General features: G+C 44.9%; 1 protein-coding gene across 1 annotated transcript in view; it reads left to right on the top strand.

Moving 5' to 3' along the window:
* LOC311248464 (E3 ubiquitin-protein ligase MARCHF8-like) overlaps positions 1–23,773 on the top strand; it is a gene marked incomplete at its 3' end in the record, with an annotated part of 133,510 nt that overhangs the window by 79,615 nt on the left and 30,122 nt on the right. Inside the window, exon 3 of the mRNA XM_084339340.1 lies at positions 19,115–19,194. Coding sequence (XP_084195466.1) covers positions 19,115–19,194 — 80 coding nt within the window. The remainder of the gene's footprint in view (positions 1–19,114; positions 19,195–23,773) is intronic.

The raw sequence follows: 23,773 nt of genomic DNA, 5'->3' as shown, positions 1-23,773 counted from the left end.
CATGTCCAACTCATTCATTTGCATGATTCTCTGTGTTAAATTAGAGCATTCTCGCAAGAACAGAGAAAATGATTGTAGTGATTTTACATCTTCATCTTTAACCAGAGGCCAGCTATCAATTTTGTCCATATAAGCAGAAGCAATTTTGTATTCATTTCCAAAATGTTCAGCAAGCAGGGATTTAGCGCGTTGATATCCCTGAACAGAGGGTAGGTGCTGACAGCTTTTCACCAGGTCTCTTGGTTGTCCCCTGGTGTACTGCTCTAAAAAGTGTAAACAATCACTTGCATTGTCGGTTTTAACCTCAACACAACTTTCAAAGGATCTGATGAAGGAATGATACTGAAGACGCTTGAATAGAAAGAATAGCTCCCTTACATGTTATATATATATATATATATAAGGGTAATTGTGACTCACAATTAGGGGCCGGTTTGTGGGAGCTATTAACTATTTTTACTTTATGAAGTGGCTATTTGTCAACAACAACTAATAAAAACTAAAAAGCCACTGAAGCACCAGGGCAGCGAATCTCACGCAGATCAGGAAGTCCATTGTCCAGACAGCATTTGACAGTTTTGTGGCATTTATTGTCTGTTAATCAAAGAATACAGAAAAATTATGTTTGATTCTATATGATCTCCTGACGCTGATAAAAACCATATACCTTCCCTGATGCCCCCTGTGCTATTGCCTCTAATTACCTAAATACACCCAGCTGTGCTTCCCAATTGCCCAGAACCCCTTCAAAGTAAAAGCATTTAGCTGCGACTCATAATAACTTAAATAATATGGCCGTAAACAAATTGATACTACAAAATCACATAACAAATAAATGTATAAATAGTTAATAGCTCCCACACTATCTGTTCAACCCAAACCTTAATGCTACAGGGTTATGCTAGCTTGGCAGACTTAATGCTACATGGTTATGCTAGCTTGGCAGACTTAATGCTACAGGGTTATGCTAGCTTGGCAGACTTAATGCTACATGGTTATGCTAGCTTGGCAGACTTAATGCTACATAGTTATGCTAGCTTGACAGACTTAATGCTACAGGGTTATGCTAGCTTGGCAGACTTAATGCTACATGGTTATTGTAACTGAGGGGTACAATTCCCTGACTGTATTGAGAGTATGGTATATTAAACCACTACTTAGTTATGTACTTTAATTACTGGCCATACAGTACATGAATATATATGGTGAACACCCACACAAGAACACGGCATTGACACATAAAGTTCTATTTGGAGGGTATTTATTATTATCAGAGCAAGCAACGTTAGGTTACAGATTGAGAATTATACTCGCGCTTGTAAGGCGAAGAACACACGTAAAGTAGGTCAAGAGCGTAAGTCAATGAGAATAGTAAGATGGGTCTAAACTGACGCCTGTGGCATAGCAATTACATAAGGCACACTAGTACCAGCTGGAGACACTGGGGGGTTCCCTCCGGGTGTAAGGCCGGCAGGGTAGAGGAATGTTCGGGTGCAAAGTCTGGGTCAACGAGGAATAAAGAGGCTCCAGCTACGGGAGTCGGTACATGTACTCCCTTGATCGGCAGACAATGCAGCAGTTGTAATCCAAGTATGCTCGAATAGCATTGACGACAGCCAGCCAGCCTCCTCCTAGAGGCGGGCTCGAGTGATGATCCTCACAGGGGTAAATCCCAAACGATAGTGGGGTAGACGGTTCTCTGCTCCAGCAGTCACGGTACCAAAGCAATATAATCCAACCAGAAAAGGTTCTGCAGTCGCCGGTGTAGATTCTCCTGTGCACTATACTTCACATTTAACTAGGTCGAACTTGACGTTATTTCACTAAACTCTGACACTTTTACTATCCTATTCGCACATGTTCTAAGTGCTCTATTTAGACGCAAGGTTGCTCACTTCACTTGGTCGTTGACTCGTGGTGAAGGCTTTACTAGTAATGAACAAACGATACGTTGAACGAAGTGCTGCTGTTTCCACCTGCGCCGTATTTATACGTAAGTGACAATCTAGTGCCAACCTGGTCACTCTTTGGTCCTGAATCACTACACTGCCAAAGACATGTTGTAACATGTCCCAAACTCGCCCACTGCACCTCTCTGAGTACGAGACTGCCTGGAGCCTGGGGTGGGGGTCCAATAGGAGAGCGCATATTACTCTGGTTTGTACACAGGTAAAGGGATATTCCGTGTATATATACAAATAATATACAAGGGATATCAAACGATATACAAATATTATACAAGGGATATCAAGCAATAAATATATATATTTGGTTTAATCTGACCCTTTGTAACAGTTATGCTAGCTTGGCAGACTTAATGCTACAGGGTTATGCTAGCTTGGCAGACTTAATGCTACATGGTTATGCTAGCTTGGCAGACTTAATGCTACATGGTTATGCTAGCTTGGCAGACATAATGCTACATGGTTATGCTAGCTTGGCAGACATAATGCTACAGGGTTATGCTAGCTTGGCAGACTTAATGCTACATGGTTATGCTAGCTTGGCAGACTTAATGCTACATGGTTATGCTAGCTTGGCAGACATAATGCTACATGGTTATGCTAGCTTGGCAGACATAATGCTACAGGGTTATGCTAGCTTGGCAGACATAATGCTACATGGTTATGCTAGCTTGGCAGACATAATGCTACATGGTTATGCTAGCTTGGCAGACATAATGCTACATGGTTATGCTAGCTTGGCAGACTTAATGCTACATGGTTATGCTAGCTTGGCAGACATAATGCTACAGGGTTATGCTAGCTTGGCAGACATAATGCTACATGGTTATGCTAGCTTGGCAGACTTAATGCTACAGGGTTATGCTAGCTTGGCAGACTTAATGCTACATGGTTATGCCAGCTTGGCAGACTTAATGCTACATGGTTATGCTAGCTTGGCAGACTTAATGCTACAGGGTTATGCTAGCTTGGCAGACATAATGCTACATGGTTATGCCAGCTTGGCAGACTTAATGCTACATGGTTATGCTAGCTTGGCAGACTTAATGCTACAGGGTTATGCTAGCTTGGCAGACATAATGCTACATGGTTATGCTAGCTTGGCAGACATAATGCTACATGGTTATGCTAGCTTGGCAGACATAATGCTACAGGGTTATGCTAGCTTGGCAGACATAATGCTACAGGGTTATGCTAGCTTGGCAGACATAATGCTACATGGTTATGCTAGCTTGGCAGACATAATGCTACATGGTTATGCTAGCTTGGCAGACATAATGCTACATGGTTATGCTAGCTTGGCAGACATAATGCTACATGGTTATGCTAGCTTGGCAGACATAATGCTACATGGTTATGCCAGCTTGGCAGACATAATGCTACATGGTTATGCTAGCTTGGCAGACTTAATGCTACATGGTTATGCTAGCTTGGCAGACTTAATGCTACAGGGTTATGCTAGCTTGGCAGACATGATGCTACATGGTTATGCTAGCTTGGCAGACATAATGCTACATGGTTATGCTAGCTTGGCAGACTTAATGCTACAGGGTTATGCTAGCTTGGCAGACATAATGCTACATGGTTATGCTAGCTTGGCAGACTTAATGCTACATGGTTATGCTAGCTCGGCAGACTTAATGCTACAGGGTTATGCTAGCTTGGCAGACATAATGCTACAGGGTTATGCTAGCTTGGCAGACTTAATGCTACATGGTTATGCTAGCTTGGCAGACTTAATGCTACAGGGTTATGCTAGCTTGGCAGACTTATGCTACATGGTTATGCTAGCTTGGCAGACATAATGCTACAGGGTTATGCTAGCTTGGCAGACATAATGCTACATGGTTATGCTAGCTTGGCAGACTTAATGCTACAGGGTTATGCTAGCTTGGCAGACTTAATGCTACAGGGTTATGCTAGCTTGGCAGACTTAATGCTACATAGTTATGCTAGCTTGGCAGACTTAATGCTACAGGGTTATGCTAGCTTGGCAGACATAATGCTACATGGTTATGCTAGCTTGGCAGACTTAATGCTACATGGTTATGCTAGCTTGGCAGACTTAATGCTACATGGTTATGCTAGCTTGGTAGACTTGATGCTACATGGTTATGCTAGCTTGGCAGACTTAATGCTACATGGTTATGCTAGCTTGGCAGACATAATGCTACATGGTTATGCTAGCTTGGCAGACTTAATGCTACATGGTTATGCTAGCTTGGCAGACTTGATGCTACATGGTTATGCTAGCTTGGCAGACTTAATGCTACATGGTTATGCTAGCTTGGCAGACTTAATGCTACAGGGTTATGCTAGCTTGGCAGACTTGATGCTACATGGTTATGCTAGCTTGGCAGACTTGATGCTACATGGTTATGCTAGCTTGGCAGACTTAATGCTACAGGGTTATGCTAGCTTGGCAGACTTAATGCTACATGGTTATGCTAGCTTGGCAGACATAATGCTACATGGTTATGCTAGCTTGGCAGACATAATGCTACATGGTTATGCTAGCTTGGCAGACTTAATGCTACAGGGTTATGCTAGCTTGGTAGACTTGATGCTACATGGTTATGCTAGCTTGGCAGACTTAATGCTACATGGTTATGCTAGCTTGGCAGACTTAATGCTACATGGTTATGCTAGCTTGGCAGACTTAATGCTACATGGTTATGCTAGCTTGGCAGACTTAATGCTACATGGTTATGCTAGCTTGGCAGACTTAATGCTACAGGGTTATGCTAGCTTGGCAGACTTAATGCTACATGGTTATGCTAGCTTGGCAGACATAATGCTACAGGGTTATGCTAGCTTGGCAGACGTAATGCTACAGGGTTATGCTAGCTTAAATCAAATCAAATCAAATCAAATTTATTTATAAGGCCCGACAACACACGTTAATGTCCCCATGGGCCGTACAGGTCTTCTTTAAACAAGTCAAGAAGAAAACATAACAATAAGTCAAGAACAGAACAAGAACACCATAAGGTCCAAACATTTTTAGATGAATGCAAAAAATTAAAATTAAAAATTAAAGACTTATGGTTATGCTAGCTTGGCAGACATAATGCTACATGGTTATGCTAGCTTGGCAGACTTAATGCTACAGGGTTATGCTAGCTTGGCAGACTTAATGCTACATGGTTATGCTAGCTTGGCAGACTTAATGCTACATGGTTATGCTAGCTTGGCAGACATAATGCTACATGGTTATGCTAGCTTGGCAGACTTGATGCTACAGGGTTATGTTAGCTTGGCAGACTTAATGCTACATGGTTATGCTAGCTTGGCAGACTTAATGCTACATGGTTATGCTAGCTTGGCAGACTTGATGCTACAGGGTTATGTTAGCTTGGCAGACATAATGCTACATGGTTATGCCAGCTTGGCAGACATAATGCTACATGGTTATGCCAGCTTGGCAGACATAATGCTACAGGGTTATGCCAGCTTGGCAGCTTCACATCACGATGCAGCAGTAATCAACTTAAAAAAGAGAACTCACGCCACTCTAATTTAGTATGTTGGATAATAATGGATATCGCCAGAATGTGTCTGTTGACCTGACTTACTTGTGATGTATGCTGGGGGGGGGGTAACATCAACTCAACAAGAGATACTAACAAACCGATCAAGCTGGTGAGGAAGGCTAGCTCCGTAGTGGGAGTTGAGTTGATGAAACTAGATGTGGTGGCAGAGAGGAGGACGATGAAAAAGCTGGATGCTATACTAGAAACCCTCTCCCCCCACCACCTCTATGAGGAGCTAGCCAGGATGAGAAGCACGTTCAGCCATAGACTTATCCCCCCGCAACACACGCTAACCGCCTCGGCCAAGTCTTTCGTGCCAGTAGCCATCGGGCTCCACAACCGTGGGCACAGACTGCTGCCAAGTGCTGGAGAACTAACGGCTGTTGAACTTGAGAACTGTTAGGACTATCTGACTCTTAATAATAAACACTGTTAGGACTATCTGACTCTTAATAATAAACACTGTTAGGACTGTCTGACTCTTAATAATAAACACTGTTAGGACTATCTGACTCTTAATAATAAACACTGTTAGCACTGTCTGCCTCTTAATAATAAACACTGTTAGGACTATCTGACTCTTAATGATAAACACTGTTAGGACTATCTGACTCTTAATAATAAACACTGTTAGGTCTGTCTGACTCTTAATGATAAACACTGTTAGGTCTGTCTGACTCTTAATAATAAACACTGTTAGGACTATCTGACTCTTAATAATAAACACTGTTAGGACTATCTGACTCTTAATAATAAACACTGTTAGGACTATCTGACTCTTAATAATAAACACTGTTAGGACTGTCTGACTCTTAATAATAAACACTGTTAGGACTATCTGACTCTTAATAATAAACACTGTTAGGTCTGTCTGACTCTTAATAATAAACACTGTTAGGACTGTCTGACTCTTAATAATAAACACTGTTAGGACTATCTGACTCTTAATAATAAACACTGTTAGCACTGTCTGACTCTTAATAATAAACACTGTTATGACTATCTGACTCTTAATGATAAACACTGTTAGGACTGTCTGACTCTTAATAATAAACACTGTTAGGTCTGTCTGACTCTTAATAATAAACACTGTTAGGACTATCTGACTCTTAATAATAAACACTGTTAGGACTATCTGACTCTTAATAATAAACACTGTTAGGACTATCTGACTCTTAATAATAAACACTGTTAGGACTATCTGACTCTTAATAATAAACACTGTTAGGACTATCTGACTCTTAATAATAAACACTGTTAGGACTATCTGACTCTTAATAATAAACACTGTTAGGACTGTCTGACTCTTAATAATAAACACTGTTAGGACTATCTGACTCTTAATAGCTGGCCTCCCGGCCACTGCCACCAAGCCTCTTCAACTCATTCAAAACGCAGCGGCCCGCCTGATATCAAACCTACCGAAGTCGGCCCATGTCACCCCACTTCTTAGGGACCTGCACTGGCTCCCCATTGCTGCACGTATCCGCTTCAAGGCCCTCGACCTAGCATACCGTGCGGCAAAGGGAACCGCTCCCGCCTACCTCCGGTCAATGGTCTCTAACTACACACCCTCAAGACCCCTACGCTCTGCATCTTCTGGCCGCCTCAGATCTACTCCTATCCAAGCTCCCGGAGGGTCATCAAAGAGAAGCCGCCTATTCTCAGTCCTTGCCCCACAATGGTGGAATGAACTACCCATCCCAGTTAGGACAGCCGAATCCCGTCCAATCTTTCGCCGTCGACTAAAGACTCACTTCTTCAACCATTATCTGAAATGAAAAAAAAAAAAAAAAATCTAACCCCGACTAACCTTAATGTCATGCACTTGTCCTAATAAACTAACCTACACTGTAACACGCAACACTTTGATGAACATTGTTACTCAGCTGATAGAGTTATACCCTTCTTGCTGTCTTGTCGCACAGAACTTGTAAGTCGCTTTGGATAAAAGCGTCAGCTAAATGACTAAATGTAAATGTAAAAATGTTAATAATAAACACTGTTAGGACTGTCTGACTCTTAATAATAAACACTGTTAGGACTGTCTGACTCTTAATAATAAACACTGTTAGGACTATCTGACTCTTAATAATAAACACTGTTAGGACTATCTGACTCTTAATAATAAACACTGTTAGGACTATCTGACTCTTAATAATAAACACTGTTAGGACTGTCTGACTCTTAATAATAAACACTGTTAGGACTATCTGACTCTTAATAATAAACACTGTTAGGACTATCTGACTCTTAATAATAAACACTGTTAGGACTATCTGACTCTTAATAATAAACACTGTTAGGACTATCTGACTCTTAATAATAAACACTGTTAGGACTGTCTGACTCTTAATAATAAACACTGTTAGGACTGTCTGACTCTTAATAATAAACACTGTTAGGACTGTCTGACTCTTAACACTTTAATCGCCATGGGTTAAATTCATAATTTACCATCCCTCGCCAGCTCTATTTGTCTATGGAGAAGTTCCCCTTCTTTGCAGGGCTATAACTTTTTAAATTCTATTGCTACATTGCCATTATTATGGCCCATTCAATGTCCTATATGTATTGTTCAGGGTGTAGCAACGTTAAACTTTTTCATTCACATATTCATACTAAAATATGGTCTAAAGTATAAGTATGTTTTTATCGTTTTCTGCAGCTTTCTAGTAGGAATCTGTGCGAGATGAAAAATTTCAACTGGACGTACTTCTAGAATGATCTACGTATGATCTGATGATGGGCGGGGGATCGTTTATAATTCCGTGGGCAGCGTTAGATGATTCATCCAGAGTGGGTCATATGTTCATCATAGCAGTTTATATGGAATACGTTAGAAAATAACGCTGAATCTTACCATATGTTCCTCGCGCCGTTGGACGATCAGCGTGGAGTAGACCGTTTTCGATTATGGGATGTTGATCCTGATGAACCATTTCCAGGTTGTATAATAATATATACGTCCAAATAACGTTGTTTATTGAGTTAGGGCGAGCGATTGATCATCCAGTGTGTTGAGATGGAGTCCGGCTACCGATCGCGAGTGCCCGGAGCACATATGGATGAGCACTTCCTGTTTGGCACGCCCCTCCCTCTTGGACTATCTGACTCTTAATAATAAACACTGTTAGGACTATCTGACTCTTAATAATAAACACTGTTAGTGTAACTGAGGGGTACAATTCCCTGACTGTATTTATAAGTATGGTATCATTAAACCACTACCGCTTTATGTACTTTAATTACTGGCCATACAGTACACGATATATGAATATGATGAACACTTCCCACAATGAAATCGGTTCCACACAAAGGTATAATCAAGTATTTAATGGAGCAAAGGGTACATAATATACTTTACATTATTCTTTGAATGCACTTGTAAGGCAAAGGAATGTGCGTAGGCAAATCAACAATGAATGTCCATTCTATGGTTACGCAGGAGGTAATTATACAACCTGAATCTTAGGGAATTATATCTATGGTACACTAGTAATATAGCGGGAGATACTGGAAGGGGTTCCCCCTGGTTGTAAGCCAGCAGGGGTAGAAGATCTGTCGGTAGTAGAACGTCTGGTCAACGATGACTAAGGAGACTCCAGGTACAGGAGCCGGTGCAGTAGCCTCTTGATCCACAGACGAATACAGCTGTTCTCCGTAGACTGTAGCTCCACAGTGAAGAAAGCTAGTCGGCGCCGACTCGACTTGACTCCTCGCGGGGTAAATCCAACACGTGCAAGCGTCGGCGATTATCCGCTCCATAAATCACAGGACCAAAGCAAATATATTCCAGCCGCAAAGGGCTATGTAGTCGTCGGGTAGATTAATCCAGTGTACATGTCCATACGGTTCTCGTCTAGGTCTCCTCGGGTGAAAGCGCCATGTGGTCGGCCCAGCCTGGATAAGAACTCTAGCTAATACGAGGAAGCGTTGGAGATGCTGGTCACTGTAGAACTTTAACCGCACGATACACTATACACAAATAGACTATTAATGACTTAATAGAAATATGTCGCACTCGACGGTATAGCGCCAAACTCTGACAATTCAGTTGCTAATTCGCACGCGGTCTCAATGCTCTATTCTGGGGCCAAACAGGCCATACTTCACCGCACGTTGTATCGTGGGTGAGGCTTCAACTTATTGGGTAACATACTAAGGCTAAGAAGGGGCTTCTATATTCACCTGCGCCGTATTTATACGCACTGTGAACAAACTAGTACCAATCTCATTTCTGTCGCGTATCCCTGGGCAAGGCCGGGCATGTCCAGACACGTCTTGACGGTGACTTTGAACCTGACTCCGGAGGCCGGTCCCTGGCGCCGGTGGACCGCTGTCCAATAGGAGAATGAAATATTATGGTCTGGGCTAAAGGGATATTCCGTGTATATGTACAAGGAATATACAAGGGATATCAAACGATATACAAATACTATGCAATATATATCAATAAATAAATATATATATTCGGTTTAATCTGATCCTTTGTAACAGCCGCCCCCTAATTAGTCCCACCTAATTAGCTAAGCAGAGACAGATTAACCGCACTGTCCACTACTCAATGTCTGTTGTGAGGGGTCGGTCAGTTCACAAAGTCATGGGGTCATGGTCGTCATCGATGGTATCGGGGAGCCTTGGCAGTTCTATTAGCCTCGCCACGGGTCGGGTGTAGATCCGCCCTTGGGCGAGCACTTCGGCTGCTCGGACCTTTCCGTCGGCACCGGTGATCACTTTGCTTACGCGGCCAGCCGGCCACATAGCTCGGGGTAGTGACTGGTCGATAATCATGACGACTGTTCCTTCTGTCAAATTGTCTCTCTCTTTCACCCATTTCTGGCGGGTCTGTAGAGACGGTAGATGGTGGAGTAGGAAGCTGTTCCAAAACTTGTCAGCCAATACTTGACTGTACCTCCACATTCTTCGGCCGTTCGCTTCTTCAGGCCTGTACATTGTCTGTGGTAGCGCGGGGTCCAGCCGCCCCATCAAGAGTGTGTTGGGGGTGACTGGGTCGACATCTGCTACATCACTTGAGACGTAACCGAGGGGCTTTGAGTTCAATACTCCCTCGATCTCTGTGAGGACTGTCATTAGGACTTCTTCCGCCACGGTCTGGGCCCCAAGCACGGCGTACAGGGCTGTCTTTATTGAACGTACTTCTCGTTCCCAAGTTCCACCGAAGTGAGGTGCGTTCGGGGGATTAAACTGGAAATCAATCTGGTATGGAGCGAGGTGGGTCTTAAGTTCTGGGCCCATAGCTTGGAAGCTCTCTCTCAGCTCTCTTTCTCCGCCTTTGAAGTTTGTCCCGTGATCAGACAACAATATAGACGGTTTACCTTTCCGCGATGTGAATCTTCGGAAGGCCATAAGGAATGAGTCTGTGCTCATGGTTGGAAGGAGTTTTATATGCATCGCTCGGGTGGTCATGCATTTGAATACAATACCCCACCGCTTCTCGGTTCCTCTTCCTTTCTTTATATACAGCGGGCCGAAACAGTCCATACCGGTGGAGTGAAAAGGCTTGTCGCCGAGTCGGAGGCGACAGGGAGGTAGGTCAGCCATCCGGGGTATACTGGGCTGCGCTCGCCACTTACGACAGTCTAGACAGGTTCGCTGGAAGCGCCGCACTGCTTCTCTCCCTTGCAGTATCCAATAACGACGTCTGATCTCCGCGAAGACTCTCTCTGCCCCGGCGTGATGCACATCCTCGTCGTATTTCTTTATGATCAGCTCTGTGACCTTGTGTCGGCTGTTTAAGACTATCGGGTACTTGACGTCATCCGGTAAGTCTGGAGCTCTCCGCAGACGACCACCCACTCTGATGAGACCATGGGCTCTCGGGGGCTAGGTGGAGCAGTCTGCTGTCTGATGGGACGGACTTTGCTCCCTGTAGACAGTCTAGCTCATCGGGGAACGAGTCTCTCTGGGCTCGTTGTAGTAGAAGAAGTTCTGCTTCTTCGTAGTCAGCTGCAGTAATGTCAGTAGTGAGCTGAACCTCTGGGTGGTGCCACAGGAATGTCCTTAGCTGCGCACTCTCTAGGGTGAGGCAATCGTCTATGTCGGGGTCCGTGGAGACGAGTGTGTTCAATCCACAGAACATAGATTTCTTGTTTTCGGCCTCCTCTTTACTCGCTTCCCGTGGGGTGGGTGTAGGCCACTCTTCTTCCGGGAGCTTGAGGAACTCTGGCCCGTCACTGTATAGGTTGTGACGGGTGAGGTCATCCAGGGACATTCCCCGGGTGATGACGTCAGCTGGGTTGTGTTTTGTGTCCACATACCTCCAGCTTGCTACTTCTGTTAAATCTTGAATCTCTGTGACTCTGACTCCCACGAAGACCTTGTATCTGCACGAATCAGACCGGATCCATGTGAGTACTGTCGTGGAGTCTGACCACAAGATTGTTCTTTGCACCGGAATGGTGAGTTCACGTTGGATTAACGTGGCGAGTTGCGCTCCTGCTAGGGCTGCGCAGAGCTCTAGACGCGGGATAGATTGTTGCTTTCGTGGGGCTATTCTTGAGCGAGCCAGGATGAAAGCAGTATGTATTTCTCCTCCCTCCTCTCGGGCACGCAAGTAGGCCACCGAACCGTAGGCTACTTCGGAGGCGTCGCTGAAGACGTGCAGGTCCATCTGGCACGTCTCCGGCCTCACTGTGGGTGGGAAGTAGCTGCGGCGTATGTTGACACCTGGGAGTGAGCTGAGTTCCGTCTCCCACTCTCTCCATGTGGATGCAAGGTGTTCGGGTATGGGGTCGTCCCAGCCCTGGTCCTTGTCCCATAACGCTCTTACAATCATCTTTGCCCTAGTGGTGTAAGGTAGAATACATCCCAACGGGTCATATTGTCTGGCGAGTGTTCTGTATACACTCCGTCTGGTGGTCGGTAGTGCAGTCGACCTTCCCTGCTCCTTGGTCAGGGGTGTGTGTTTATAATGGAGCGAGTCTGTTTTGAAGCGCCAGACTAGTCCTAATGTCATTTCTTGGGCTTCTCCTGGGATGGTCGCCATCCAGGTCTCGCTGCTTGCTGCCTTGTCCTCGGGGGAGAGGCTGCGCAATACTTGCGGGTCGCTGCTGGCCCACTGCCTGAGATCAAAGCCGCCTTTGATCAGGGAGGCGCGGAGCAGCGCACGATGTCGCCAGTCAATTTTCTTTATGTGTCCCGCTGTGATTCGCTTGTTAATCTCAGCGCGGTACACAGTCTCCTGAGCGGGGTCTCTGGCTAGGCGCCGCTCTGTGTTCAATAGATACCGCTCCGTCGCTTCTTTTGGGGCGTGGAAGGTAGGCATACCCTCTCGCCTCAGGAGTGGAGTTGCGTATCTCATCACTCCGTTGACTTTGACTCTCTTTGTCCCTTGCTCGAGGAGGGCTATAGCGTAAATGTCTTCCTTGGAACGAATGTCTTTCTTTTCGTTCTTAAAGGGCATTGTCTCTAGTGTCCATAGCCTCTCGACATGCTGTAGGAGGGTGGTGTCTTCTTCTGTCACTCTGGAGTGGAGGCAGCTAGTGGCTGCTGTTCGGTTAAGAGACTTAGCGAGGGGGCCTTGTAATGTCCATCCTAGGCGGGTCTCGACTGCTGCAGGACAGCCTCTGGGCCCTGTGTGGACCCGGTCTATCGGGACTATGAGGTCTGCATGGTCGGAGCCTATCAGCAGGGTCGGGGTGGCACCGTCTATGAGCGGGATAGGTAGTTGACGCAGGTGCACATATTTATCCATCAGCTTGGCGATGGGGTAGGTGTACTGCGACAGGCCTATTTCTTGGCTGGTGAAAGCATTAGTAATCCTATACCGTCTCTCTGGCTGCCCGCTTGCTGCGATAGTGAAGGAGACATTCTCGCCCTTTATCGTCTTTAGATCTCTTCTTATTGTCCGAATCGTCATCTGGTTTTCGCTCCCCCGCAGCCCCAGCTGGGCCGCAGCGGACGCGAGGAGAAGGGTCTTCTCTGACCCGTCGTCAAGGACGGCGTAAGTGTCCATGACCTTGTCTTGGTAACTCAGTGTTACGCGGACCACCTTTAAGAGCACCCGGGCGCCCCCGCTGCTGGCGGGGTCAATGTACATAACACTTGCCTTTGTGCTGCTTGAGGGTGCAGGCTTTCTTCTGTTACTGTCGTGTAGGACATCTAGGTGGGCTCCGTCACACCGACTACACCTCTTCTTTAAGCGGCAATCGGCTGCCATGTGACTGCGCGCACATCGGTAACAGCGTCGGTTGGACTTTATCCATTGACCCACCTCGTCGGCGGTCATCTTCTTGAACGTGTCACATTGTGACAACCAGTGTTCTTTTTCGCAGTACGGGCACACCATCTTCCACTTCTCTTTCATCGAGGGGGTACTGTGGTTCTTGCTGCTCGGTACTGATTCTGATTGGTGCATGACGTCACCAATCTTCGGCCATCGTTTGCTCTCCTAGGTCCCTCTCTGGAGCTTGGGGTGCTCCGCTTGAACGTATCCAACCGTAGGCTGTTGACTTCTCTCGCCAGGAAGTCGGCTAGGTCTAGGAGGGATGGCTCGGGACCGTTAGGATCACGGTGGTCTCTTTGCCGCCTGAAGCGCTCTTGTCGGGCGGGCGGAAGCTTCTCTAAAATCCTCTCGACATTAGAGTTTGCGTACAGTTCGTGCATACCCTTTTCTCTTTGCGCCCCCAGCATCCCTACCAGGGATTGTACCTTGATAGACAGGTCATCTAGTGAGCGATTGTCTGTGGCTGGGGGTAGGCGGTCAATATGCCTTATCTCTTGTATTACGTAGTCCCATATGCGTCCATATCTTTGGTCGAGTGCTGCTAGAGCCGCTGTGTATGGGGTAGTAGAGGTGGCATAGGCCAGCGCTATATTGTGCGCTCGGGGCACCTTGAGGTGCTTCAGTAGGATAGCATACTTGTACGGTTCGTCAGCTACATCGGACATCATTGTCTCTAAGCACATTCGTAGCTCGGTGTACTGTGCTCTGTTCTCGTGGGTGAAGTCCGGAAACGTCGGTGTGCCAATGTATGATGCCATGGATGGCTGGCACATCGGTGAGCGTTGGAAGAGAGGCCTCCTAGGCGAGTCTCCTCTTACGCCTCGTGGTGGGCTGGTACCTGCTGGGTACCATGGCCCGCGTATCCAGGTGCTATTCCTCAGGGCTGGTCGTGCGTCAAGCTCACCCGTGAATTGAGTCGGGGGTCTGTAGCGCAGAGCCGCGGGGGTAGAGCCTGGGCTGTACTGGACCTCCTGGTCCTGTGGAGTTCTGTGCTGCTGTCGGGCTTGACTCTCCTCTCCCTCTTCTTCTTGCTCTGGCAGGTCCTCTAGATCCTGTAGTCGTCTATTTAGCCTCTCCGCGGTGTAGACCGTTTCTTCCTTGTAGCTGGTCCTCGCGTGGACCGGTCGGGGAAGGAGTTCGGAGGGGGGTATAGGCTCTCTCTGGTGGTCGGGCTCAGGGTCGCTTGATCGGGTAGGGGAGGGTGCCCTTGACCCGTGTCTTGACGAGGCCCTGGAACCCCGTGCGGAGGGAGGGGGTGTTGCCCTGGCGATCAGCTGCTCCATTATCTGCGCTTGTAATCGGTCGCGCTCGGCTTCGCGCTTGGTGAGAGCGAGGTCGCGCTCCGCTTCTCTTTGGGCACCGGCAGCGGCGCGCTGGGCTTCGGCGGCGGCGCGCTCTGCTTCGGCCCGGTCTCTTACCATATTCTCTTCCGCCTGAAGGCGTCTAATCTCTAGACGTATACGATCTTCGTCGCTCCGTTGCTGCGCTTGAAGGCGTTCTCTTTCCATGGAAGAATGTTCGCGCTCACTAAGCGTCTGTGCTTGGAGTCGATCGCGCTCTGTTGAGGCTGCTAGGCTGGCGAGGAATGCCTGTGCCAGCATCTTGTCCGCCTCGCTGGGGGAAGACGCTGGTTGAGGTGATCCGCTCCTGGCAGTACTCGTTGGAGATCTGTTCTCCTGTGGCGAGTCCTGGAGATCCATCTCCGGGGTGCTCTCCTCTTCTTGTAGCGGGTAGAGTTCCATCCCTGGAGAGCTGTCTTTATCCTGGAGCTCTCCGGGGACTACTTCTTCGGTCTTGGCGGGGGGTAAAGTCGTGTCAAGTCCCTCCTGGTCCCTACCGTGAGCTTGGTCAGTTACGTTAGAACCCACTAGGGCCTCTATTGGCGGGGTAACCTGGGCGATAGGGTCGGACATAATTTTACTATCTACTTTTTCCGCGTTTACCGTCTGTAGAAGGCTAGGTAGTATATTGGCAACGTAATCCTCTAAGTACTGAGGTGTCTGCCGTCTACGCTGCGGGCGATCTACTTTAGGAGAACCGTTTTGTGGAGTGTTCATCATAGGCCATGTCAATATTAATACCGGTATATTAATATTACACTAGTTACCCTCCGGCTCGAAGGACCAATTGTAACTGAGGGGTACAATTCCCTGACTGTATTGATAAGTATGGTATCATTAAACCACTACCGCTTTATGTACTTTAATTACTGGCCATACAGTACACGATATATGAATATGATGAACACTTCCCACAATGAAATCGGTTCCACACAAAGGTATAATCAAGTATTTAATGGAGCAAAGGGTACATAATATACTTTACATTATTCTTTGAATGCACTTGTAAGGCAAAGGAATGTGCGTAGGCAAATCAACAATGAATGTCCATTCTATGGTTACACAGGAGGTAATTATACAACCTGAATCTTAGGGAATTATATCTATGGTACACTAGTAATATAGCGGGAGATACTGGAAGGGGTTCCCCCTGGTTGTAAGCCAGCAGGGGTAGAAGATCTGTCGGTAGTAGAACGTCTGGTCAACGATGACTAAGGAGACTCCAGGTACAGGAGCCGGTGCAGTAGCCTCTTGATCCACAGACGAATACAGCTGTTCTCCGTAGACTGTAGCTCCACAGTGAAGAAAGCTAGTCGGCCTCAGGCTCTCTGAGGCGCCGACTCGACTTGACTCCTCGCGGGGTAAATCCAACACGTGCAAGCGTCGGCGATTATCCGCTCCATAAATCACAGGACCAAAGCAAATATATTCCAGCCGCAAAGGGCTATGTAGTCGTCGGGTAGATTAATCCAGTGTACATGTCCATACGGTTCTCGTCTAGGTCTCCTCGGGTGAAAGCGCCATGTGGTCGGCCCAGCCTGGATAAGAACTCTAGCTAATACGAGGAAGCGTTGGAGATGCTGGTCACTGTAGAACTTTAACCGCACGATACACTATACACAAATAGACTATTAATGACTTAATAGAAATATGTCGCACTCGACGGTATAGCGCCAAACTCTGACAATTCAGTTGCTAATTCGCACGCGGTCTCAATGCTCTATTCTGGGGCCAAACAGGCCATACTTCACTGCACGTTGTATCGTGGGTGAGGCTTCAACTTATTGGGTAACATACTAAGGCTAAGAAGGGGCTTCTATATTCACCTGCGCCGTATTTATACGCACTGTGAACAAACTAGTACCAATCTCATTTCTGTCGCGTATCCCTGGGCAAGGCCGGGCATGTCCAGACACGTCTTGACGGTGACTTTGAACCTGACTCCGGAGGCCGGTCCCTGGCGCCGGTGGACCGCTGTCCAATAGGAGAATGAAATATTATGGTCTGGGCTAAAGGGATATTCCGTGTATATGTACAAGGAATATACAAGGGGATATCAAACGATATACAAATACTATGCAATATATATCAATAAATAAATATATATATTCGGTTTAATCTGATCCTTTGTAACAGTTAGGACTATCTGACTCTTAATAATAAACACTGTTAGGACTGTCTGAATCTTAATGATAAACACTGTTAGGACTGTCTGACTCTTAATAATAAACACTGTTAGGCATATCTGACTCTTAATAATAAACACTGTTAGGACTATCTGACTCTTAATACACTGTTAGGACTGTCTGACTCTTAATAATAAACACTGTTAGGACTGTCTGACTCTTAATAATAAACACTGTTAGGACTGTCTGACTCTTAATAATAAACACTGTTAGGACTATCTGACTCTTAATGATAAACACTGTTAGGACTGTCTGACTCTTAATAATAAACACTGTTAGGACTATCTGACTCTTAATAATAAACACTGTTAGGACTATCTGACTCTTAATAATAAACACTGTTAGGACTGTCTGACTCTTAATAATAAACACTGTTAGGACTATCTGACTCTTAATAATAAACACTGTTAGGACTATCTGACTCTTAATAATAAACACTGTTAGGACTGTCTGACTCTTAATAATAAACACTGTTAGGACTATCTGACTCTTAATAATAAACACTGTTAGGACTATCTGACTCTTAATAATAAACACTGTTAGGACTATCTGACTCTTAATAATAAACACTGTTAGGTCTGTCTGTCTCTTAATAATAAACACTGTTAGGACTATCTGACTCTTAATAATAAACACTGTTAGGACTATCTGACTCTTAATAATAAACACTGTTAGGACTGTCTGACTCTTAATAATAAACACTGTTAGGACTGTCTGACTCTTAATAATAAACACTGTTAGGACTATCTGACTCTTAATAATAAACACTGTTAGGACTGTCTGACTCTTAATAATAAACACTGTTAGGACTGTCTGACTCTTAATAATAAACACTGTTAGGACTATCTGACTCTTAATAATAAACACTGTTAGGACTATCTGACTCTTAATAATAAACACTGTTAGGACTGTCTGACTCTTAATAATAAACACTGTTAGGACTATCTGACTCTTAATAATAAACACTGTTAGGACTATCTGACTCTTAATAATAAACACTGTTAGGACTGTCTGACTCTTAATAATAAACACTGTTAGGACTATCTGACTCTTAATAATAAACACTGTTAGGACTGTCTGACTCTTAATAATAAACACTGTTAGGACTATCTGTCTCTTAATAATAAACACTGTTAGGACTATCTGTCTCTTAATAATAAACACTGTTAGGACTGTCTGACTCTTAATAATAAACACTGTTAGGACTGTCTGACTCTTAATAATAAACACTGTTAGGACTATCTGACTCTTAATAATAAACACTGTTAGGACTATCTGACTCTTAATAATAAACACTGTTAGGACTATCTGTCTCTTAATAATAAACACTGTTAGGACTGTCTGACTCTTAATAATAAACACTGTTAGGACTATCTGTCTCTTAATAATAAACACTGTTAGGACTATCTGTCTCTTAATAATAAACACTGTTAGGACTGTCTGACTCTTAATAATAAACACTGTTAGGACTGTCTGACTCTTAATAATAAACACTGTTAGGACTATCTGACTCTTAATAATAAACACTGTTAGGACTATCTGACTCTTAATAATAAACACTGAAAGGACTGTCTGACTCTTAATAATAAACACTGTTAGGACTGTCTGACTCTTAATAATAAACACTGTTAGGACTATCTGACTCTTAATAATAAACACTGAAAGGACTGTCTGACTCTTAATAATAAACACTGTTAGGACTGTCTGACTCTTAATAATAAACACTGTTAGGACTATCTGACTCTTAATAATAAACACTGTTAGGACTGTCTGACTCTTAATAATAAACACTGTTAGGACCACCCTAACCCTAACCCTGTTGTTGTTGTCTCTCTGCCCGCAGGCGGGGAGCCCGACCTCTAACCCCCACCCCTGCAGCCTCTCCAGGACCTCCGTCACCCCGTCGAACCAGGACATCTGCAGGTACAGGCTCCACCTTCAGCCTCCACCTCACACCCATTCAACTGGCACCAATACTGACGGCTACTGATCACATATATCGGCTCAGTATCAGGCTTGGGGCGGTATCGGTATCACATGGTTTCCCCCAGAACTAAGATCCAGTACAGAGATCCAGTACAGATCCAGTACAGAGATCCAGAACTAAGATCCAGAACAGATCCAGTACAGAGATCCAGAACTAAGATCCAGTACAGAGATCCAGTACAGAGATCCAGTACAGAGATCCAGAACTAATATCCAGAACAGAGATCCAGTACAGAGATCCAGTACAGAGATCCAGAACTGAGATCCATAACAGAGATCCAGTACAGATATCCAGTATAGAGATCCAGAACTAAGATCCAGAGCAGATCCAGTACAGAGATCCATTATAGAGATCCAGAACTAAGATCCAGAACAGAGATCCAGTACAGAGATCCAGTATAGAGATCCAGAACTAAGATCCAGAACAGATCCAGTACAGAGATCCAGTACAGAGATCCATTACAGAGAGACATGTTGGGGGTCAGAACATAGAATCATGTTAGATCTCTGTAATGGAGACTAATTGATTATATGAATAATTTCTGTCCATGAGCTGTGTCTATAATGGTTGATAAAAGTAATGGATCAGATCAGTATTTGGTATCGACCAATGACTCAGTGAAAAAGGGGTGTGTCCCTCCTTTCAACCTTGACCTCTAACCCTTCTTGGACGAGTGATTCCACTCTTAACCCTTTGGGTGCCGTAAACGAAGATTCTCGTTTCTGGGTCGTTTTTCCTTTTTTTCGATTTTAATATCCTATTCAATGTCACGGAGCTGTATTTTGCTTGGAAAAGGCATATTGGGACTCCGAAGGTGCAGTACCGGCCAGATCCTGGTAGTGGCGCTGTCTCGAGAATGCAGTAACCCCTGTTGCAGACCTGGTGTCACACTGAAAACGCTCCGGGCGGACTTTCCTGTTAGCCTGAAGCGAGGGCTTCACCCGATCGCATGGAATACTTTTTGGGACGCAGGATTCATTATGCTGTAGAGGGTTATGGCGTGTGATTCATTATGCTGTAGAGGGTTATGGCGTGTGATTCATTATGCTGTATAGGGTTATGGCGTGTGCCAAATGGACTTATGATCTACCAGATGACGATCAAATAATTGGAAAATTCTTTTTGGAATCAAACCGGCCAAAGGTAAGAGCAATTTGACGTCAATTTCAGCTTGATCGTGCAAGGATTTAATAGCCATCCCCCAGATCAGCCTATGTTGTGGTAATAACGAATGCCATTATTGGCAATCAATTAATCACAAATTACCCCCCCCCCCCTTTCACGCATTCATGATGGAACATAATACCGATCATATGAATTTGAATTTTTAACTGTGTTGTGTGTAGGGACGAAACGCCAATGGATTTAACGTTATTAGCTTAGTGCCTCATATTCACCACGGTATAAAACGGGAACGTATCGATGGAAAAAACTGTCAATTGACAATGACATTGGATCCATAGCTATAATATAAAATATAGGTTTAGCTCAAACAACGTGACGCACGGTGAACGTTTGTAATGGAAAGCTGGCCTGACACTGGATGTGTTAAAGGAGCCTTTCCGTCTTGCTGCATAGTTTAGGGTTGGGCCGTGTGGGGGGGGGGTACCACTTTTTCAATATCGATATACATCACAACATCTGCTTAGGCGTAGATAATCACATGTTAGATAATCACATGTTGTTAGATGATCACATGTTAGATAATCACATGTTAGATAATCACATGTTAGATAATCACATGTTAGATAATCACATGTTGTTAGATGATCACATGTTAGATGATCACATGTTAGATAATCACATGTTAGATAATCACATGTTAGATAATCACATGTTGTTAGATGATCACATGTTAGATAATCACATGTTAGATAATCACATGTTGTTAGATGATCACATGTTAGATAATCACATGTTAGATAATCACATGTTAGATAATCACATGTTAGATAATCACATGTTAGATAATCACATAATCACATGTTAGATAATCACATGTTAGATGATCACATGTTAGATGATCACATGTTAGATGATCACATGTTAGATAATCACATGTTAGATAATCACATAATCACATGTTAGATAATCACATGTTAGTCACATGTTAGATAATCACATGTTAGATGATCACATGTTAGATGATCACATGTTAGATGATCACATGTTAGATGATCACATGTTAGATAATTACATGTTAGATAATCACATGTTAGATGATCACATGTTAGATAATCACATGTTAGATGATCACATGTTAGATAATCACATGTTAGATAATCACATGTTAGATAATCACATGTTAGATGATCACATGTTAGATGATCACATGTTAGATAATCACATGTTAGATAATCACATAATCACATGTTAGATAATCACATGTTAGTCACATGTTAGATAATCACATGTTAGATGATCACATGTTAGATGATCACATGTTAGATGATCACATGTTAGATAATCACATGTTAGATAATCACATGTTAGATAATCACATGTTAGATAATCACATGTTAGATGATCACATGTTAGATGATCACATGTTAGATGATCACATGTTAGATAATCACATAATCACATGTTAGATAATCACATGTTAGATGATCACATGTTAGATGATCACATGTTAGATAATCACATAATCACATGTTAGATAATCACATGTTAGATAATCACATGTTAGTCACATGTTAGATAATCACATGTTAGATGATCACATGTTAGATGATCACATGTTAGATCATCACATGTTAGTCACATGTTAGATAATCACATGTTAGATAATCACATGTTAGATAATCACATAATCACATGTTAGATAATCACATGTTAGATAATCACATGTTAGTCACATGTTAGATAATCACATGTTAGATAATCACATGTTAGATGATCACATGTTAGATAATCACATGTTAGATAATCACATGTTAGATAATCACATGTTAGATAATAATCACATGTTAGTCACATGTTAGATAATCACATGTTAGATAATCACATGTTAGATAATCACATGTTAGATAATCACATGTTAGATACGCACATGTTAGATAAGCACATGTTAGATAATCACATGTTAGATGATCACATGTTAGATGATCACATGTTAGATGATCACATGTTAGATGATCACATGTTAGATAATCACATGTTAGATAATCACATGTTAGATAATCACATGTTAGATAATCACATGTTAGATAATCACATGTTAGATAATCACATGTTAGATAATCACATGTTAGATAATCACATGTTAGATAATCACATGTTAGATAATAATCACATGTTAGATAATCACATGTTAGATAATCACATGTTAGATAATCACATGTTAGATAATCACATGTTAGATAATCACACTTAAGTCTCTTCCTTCCCTTTTGATTTGATCTTGTCAAACATGTTGTTGTTCATTTGGTTTGTTTCACTCCATGTCCCTTGTTTCTCCCCGTCTGTCTCTCTTTCACCCCCCATGCCCCTCCCCCACACACCTGCTACCACACACACACACACACACACACACACACACACACACACACACACACACACACACACACACACACACACACAGCACCCTGCAGCACCCTGGCCGTCAGCAGCAGACGACAGTGGCTCTGATACAGCCGAGCGGTAAAAGCTCTCGGGGGTCAGGGTGCGTTTCCGTGACAACAGTCTGCCTGGCAGACGCCCCCCCCCTCCCTCGGCGCCGACTGGCTGTCCCTGCTCCTCCGCGCCCCCGCCCCGCCCCCCCCCGCCCCCCTGCAGGGCTCGCGCTCCCTGGACGGCGCCCGGCTCACGGACCTGGTGGGCGGCGGCCTGTGCTTCATCGACCGCCCCGCCTCCGAGGGCGAGCTGGAGACCCCGGCCCCGCCCGCCACGCGGCCCCGCCCCCACCTCGTCCCCTCCTTCACCAACAACTACAAGTGCGTGGAGGCCGTCCCCCCTCCCCCTCCCCCTCCTCCTCCCCCTCCCCCTCCCAGCGCCGACCTCCTCCGTCTCCTCCTCCCTTTCTCTCGCTCCTCCACCTGCTCCGACCTGGGCAGCTCCGCCTCCCGCCTGCACGTGGCCCCGCCCCCCGCCCGCCCGCTGGCCCCGCCCCCTCAGGCCCCTCTCTGCTACATGGATGAAGACGGCGACCTGGACCCCCCCTGCCCCCCCTCCCCCGCGTCGCAGAGGAATGAACCCCTTTCGCCCATTTCGCTGTCTGGCGACTGCTGCAGGTGGGTGGCCCCCCCCCCCCCCCTCTCTTGTGACATGGTAGAGTCCAGTCCAACCCCCCCCCCCTCTCTTGTGACATGGTAGAGTCCAGTCCAACCCCCCCCCCCTCTCTCTTGTGACATGGTAGAGTCCAGTCCAACCCCCCCCCCCCCCCCTCTCTTGTGACATGGTAGAGTCCAGTCCAACCCCCCCCCCCTCTCTTGTGACATGGTAGAGTCCAGTCCAACCCCCCCCTCTCTCTTGTGACATGGTAGAGTCCAGTCCAACCCCCCCCCCCCCCTCTCT

Source organism: Notolepis coatsorum (genome assembly GCF_963971535.1).
Source record: "Notolepis coatsorum genome assembly, contig: SCAFFOLD_113, whole genome shotgun sequence".
NCBI classification, from domain to species: Eukaryota; Metazoa; Chordata; class Actinopteri; order Aulopiformes; family Paralepididae; genus Notolepis; species Notolepis coatsorum.
The sequence above is the reverse complement of the archived record's forward strand: the minus strand, read 5'-3'. Positions and strand labels throughout refer to the sequence as shown.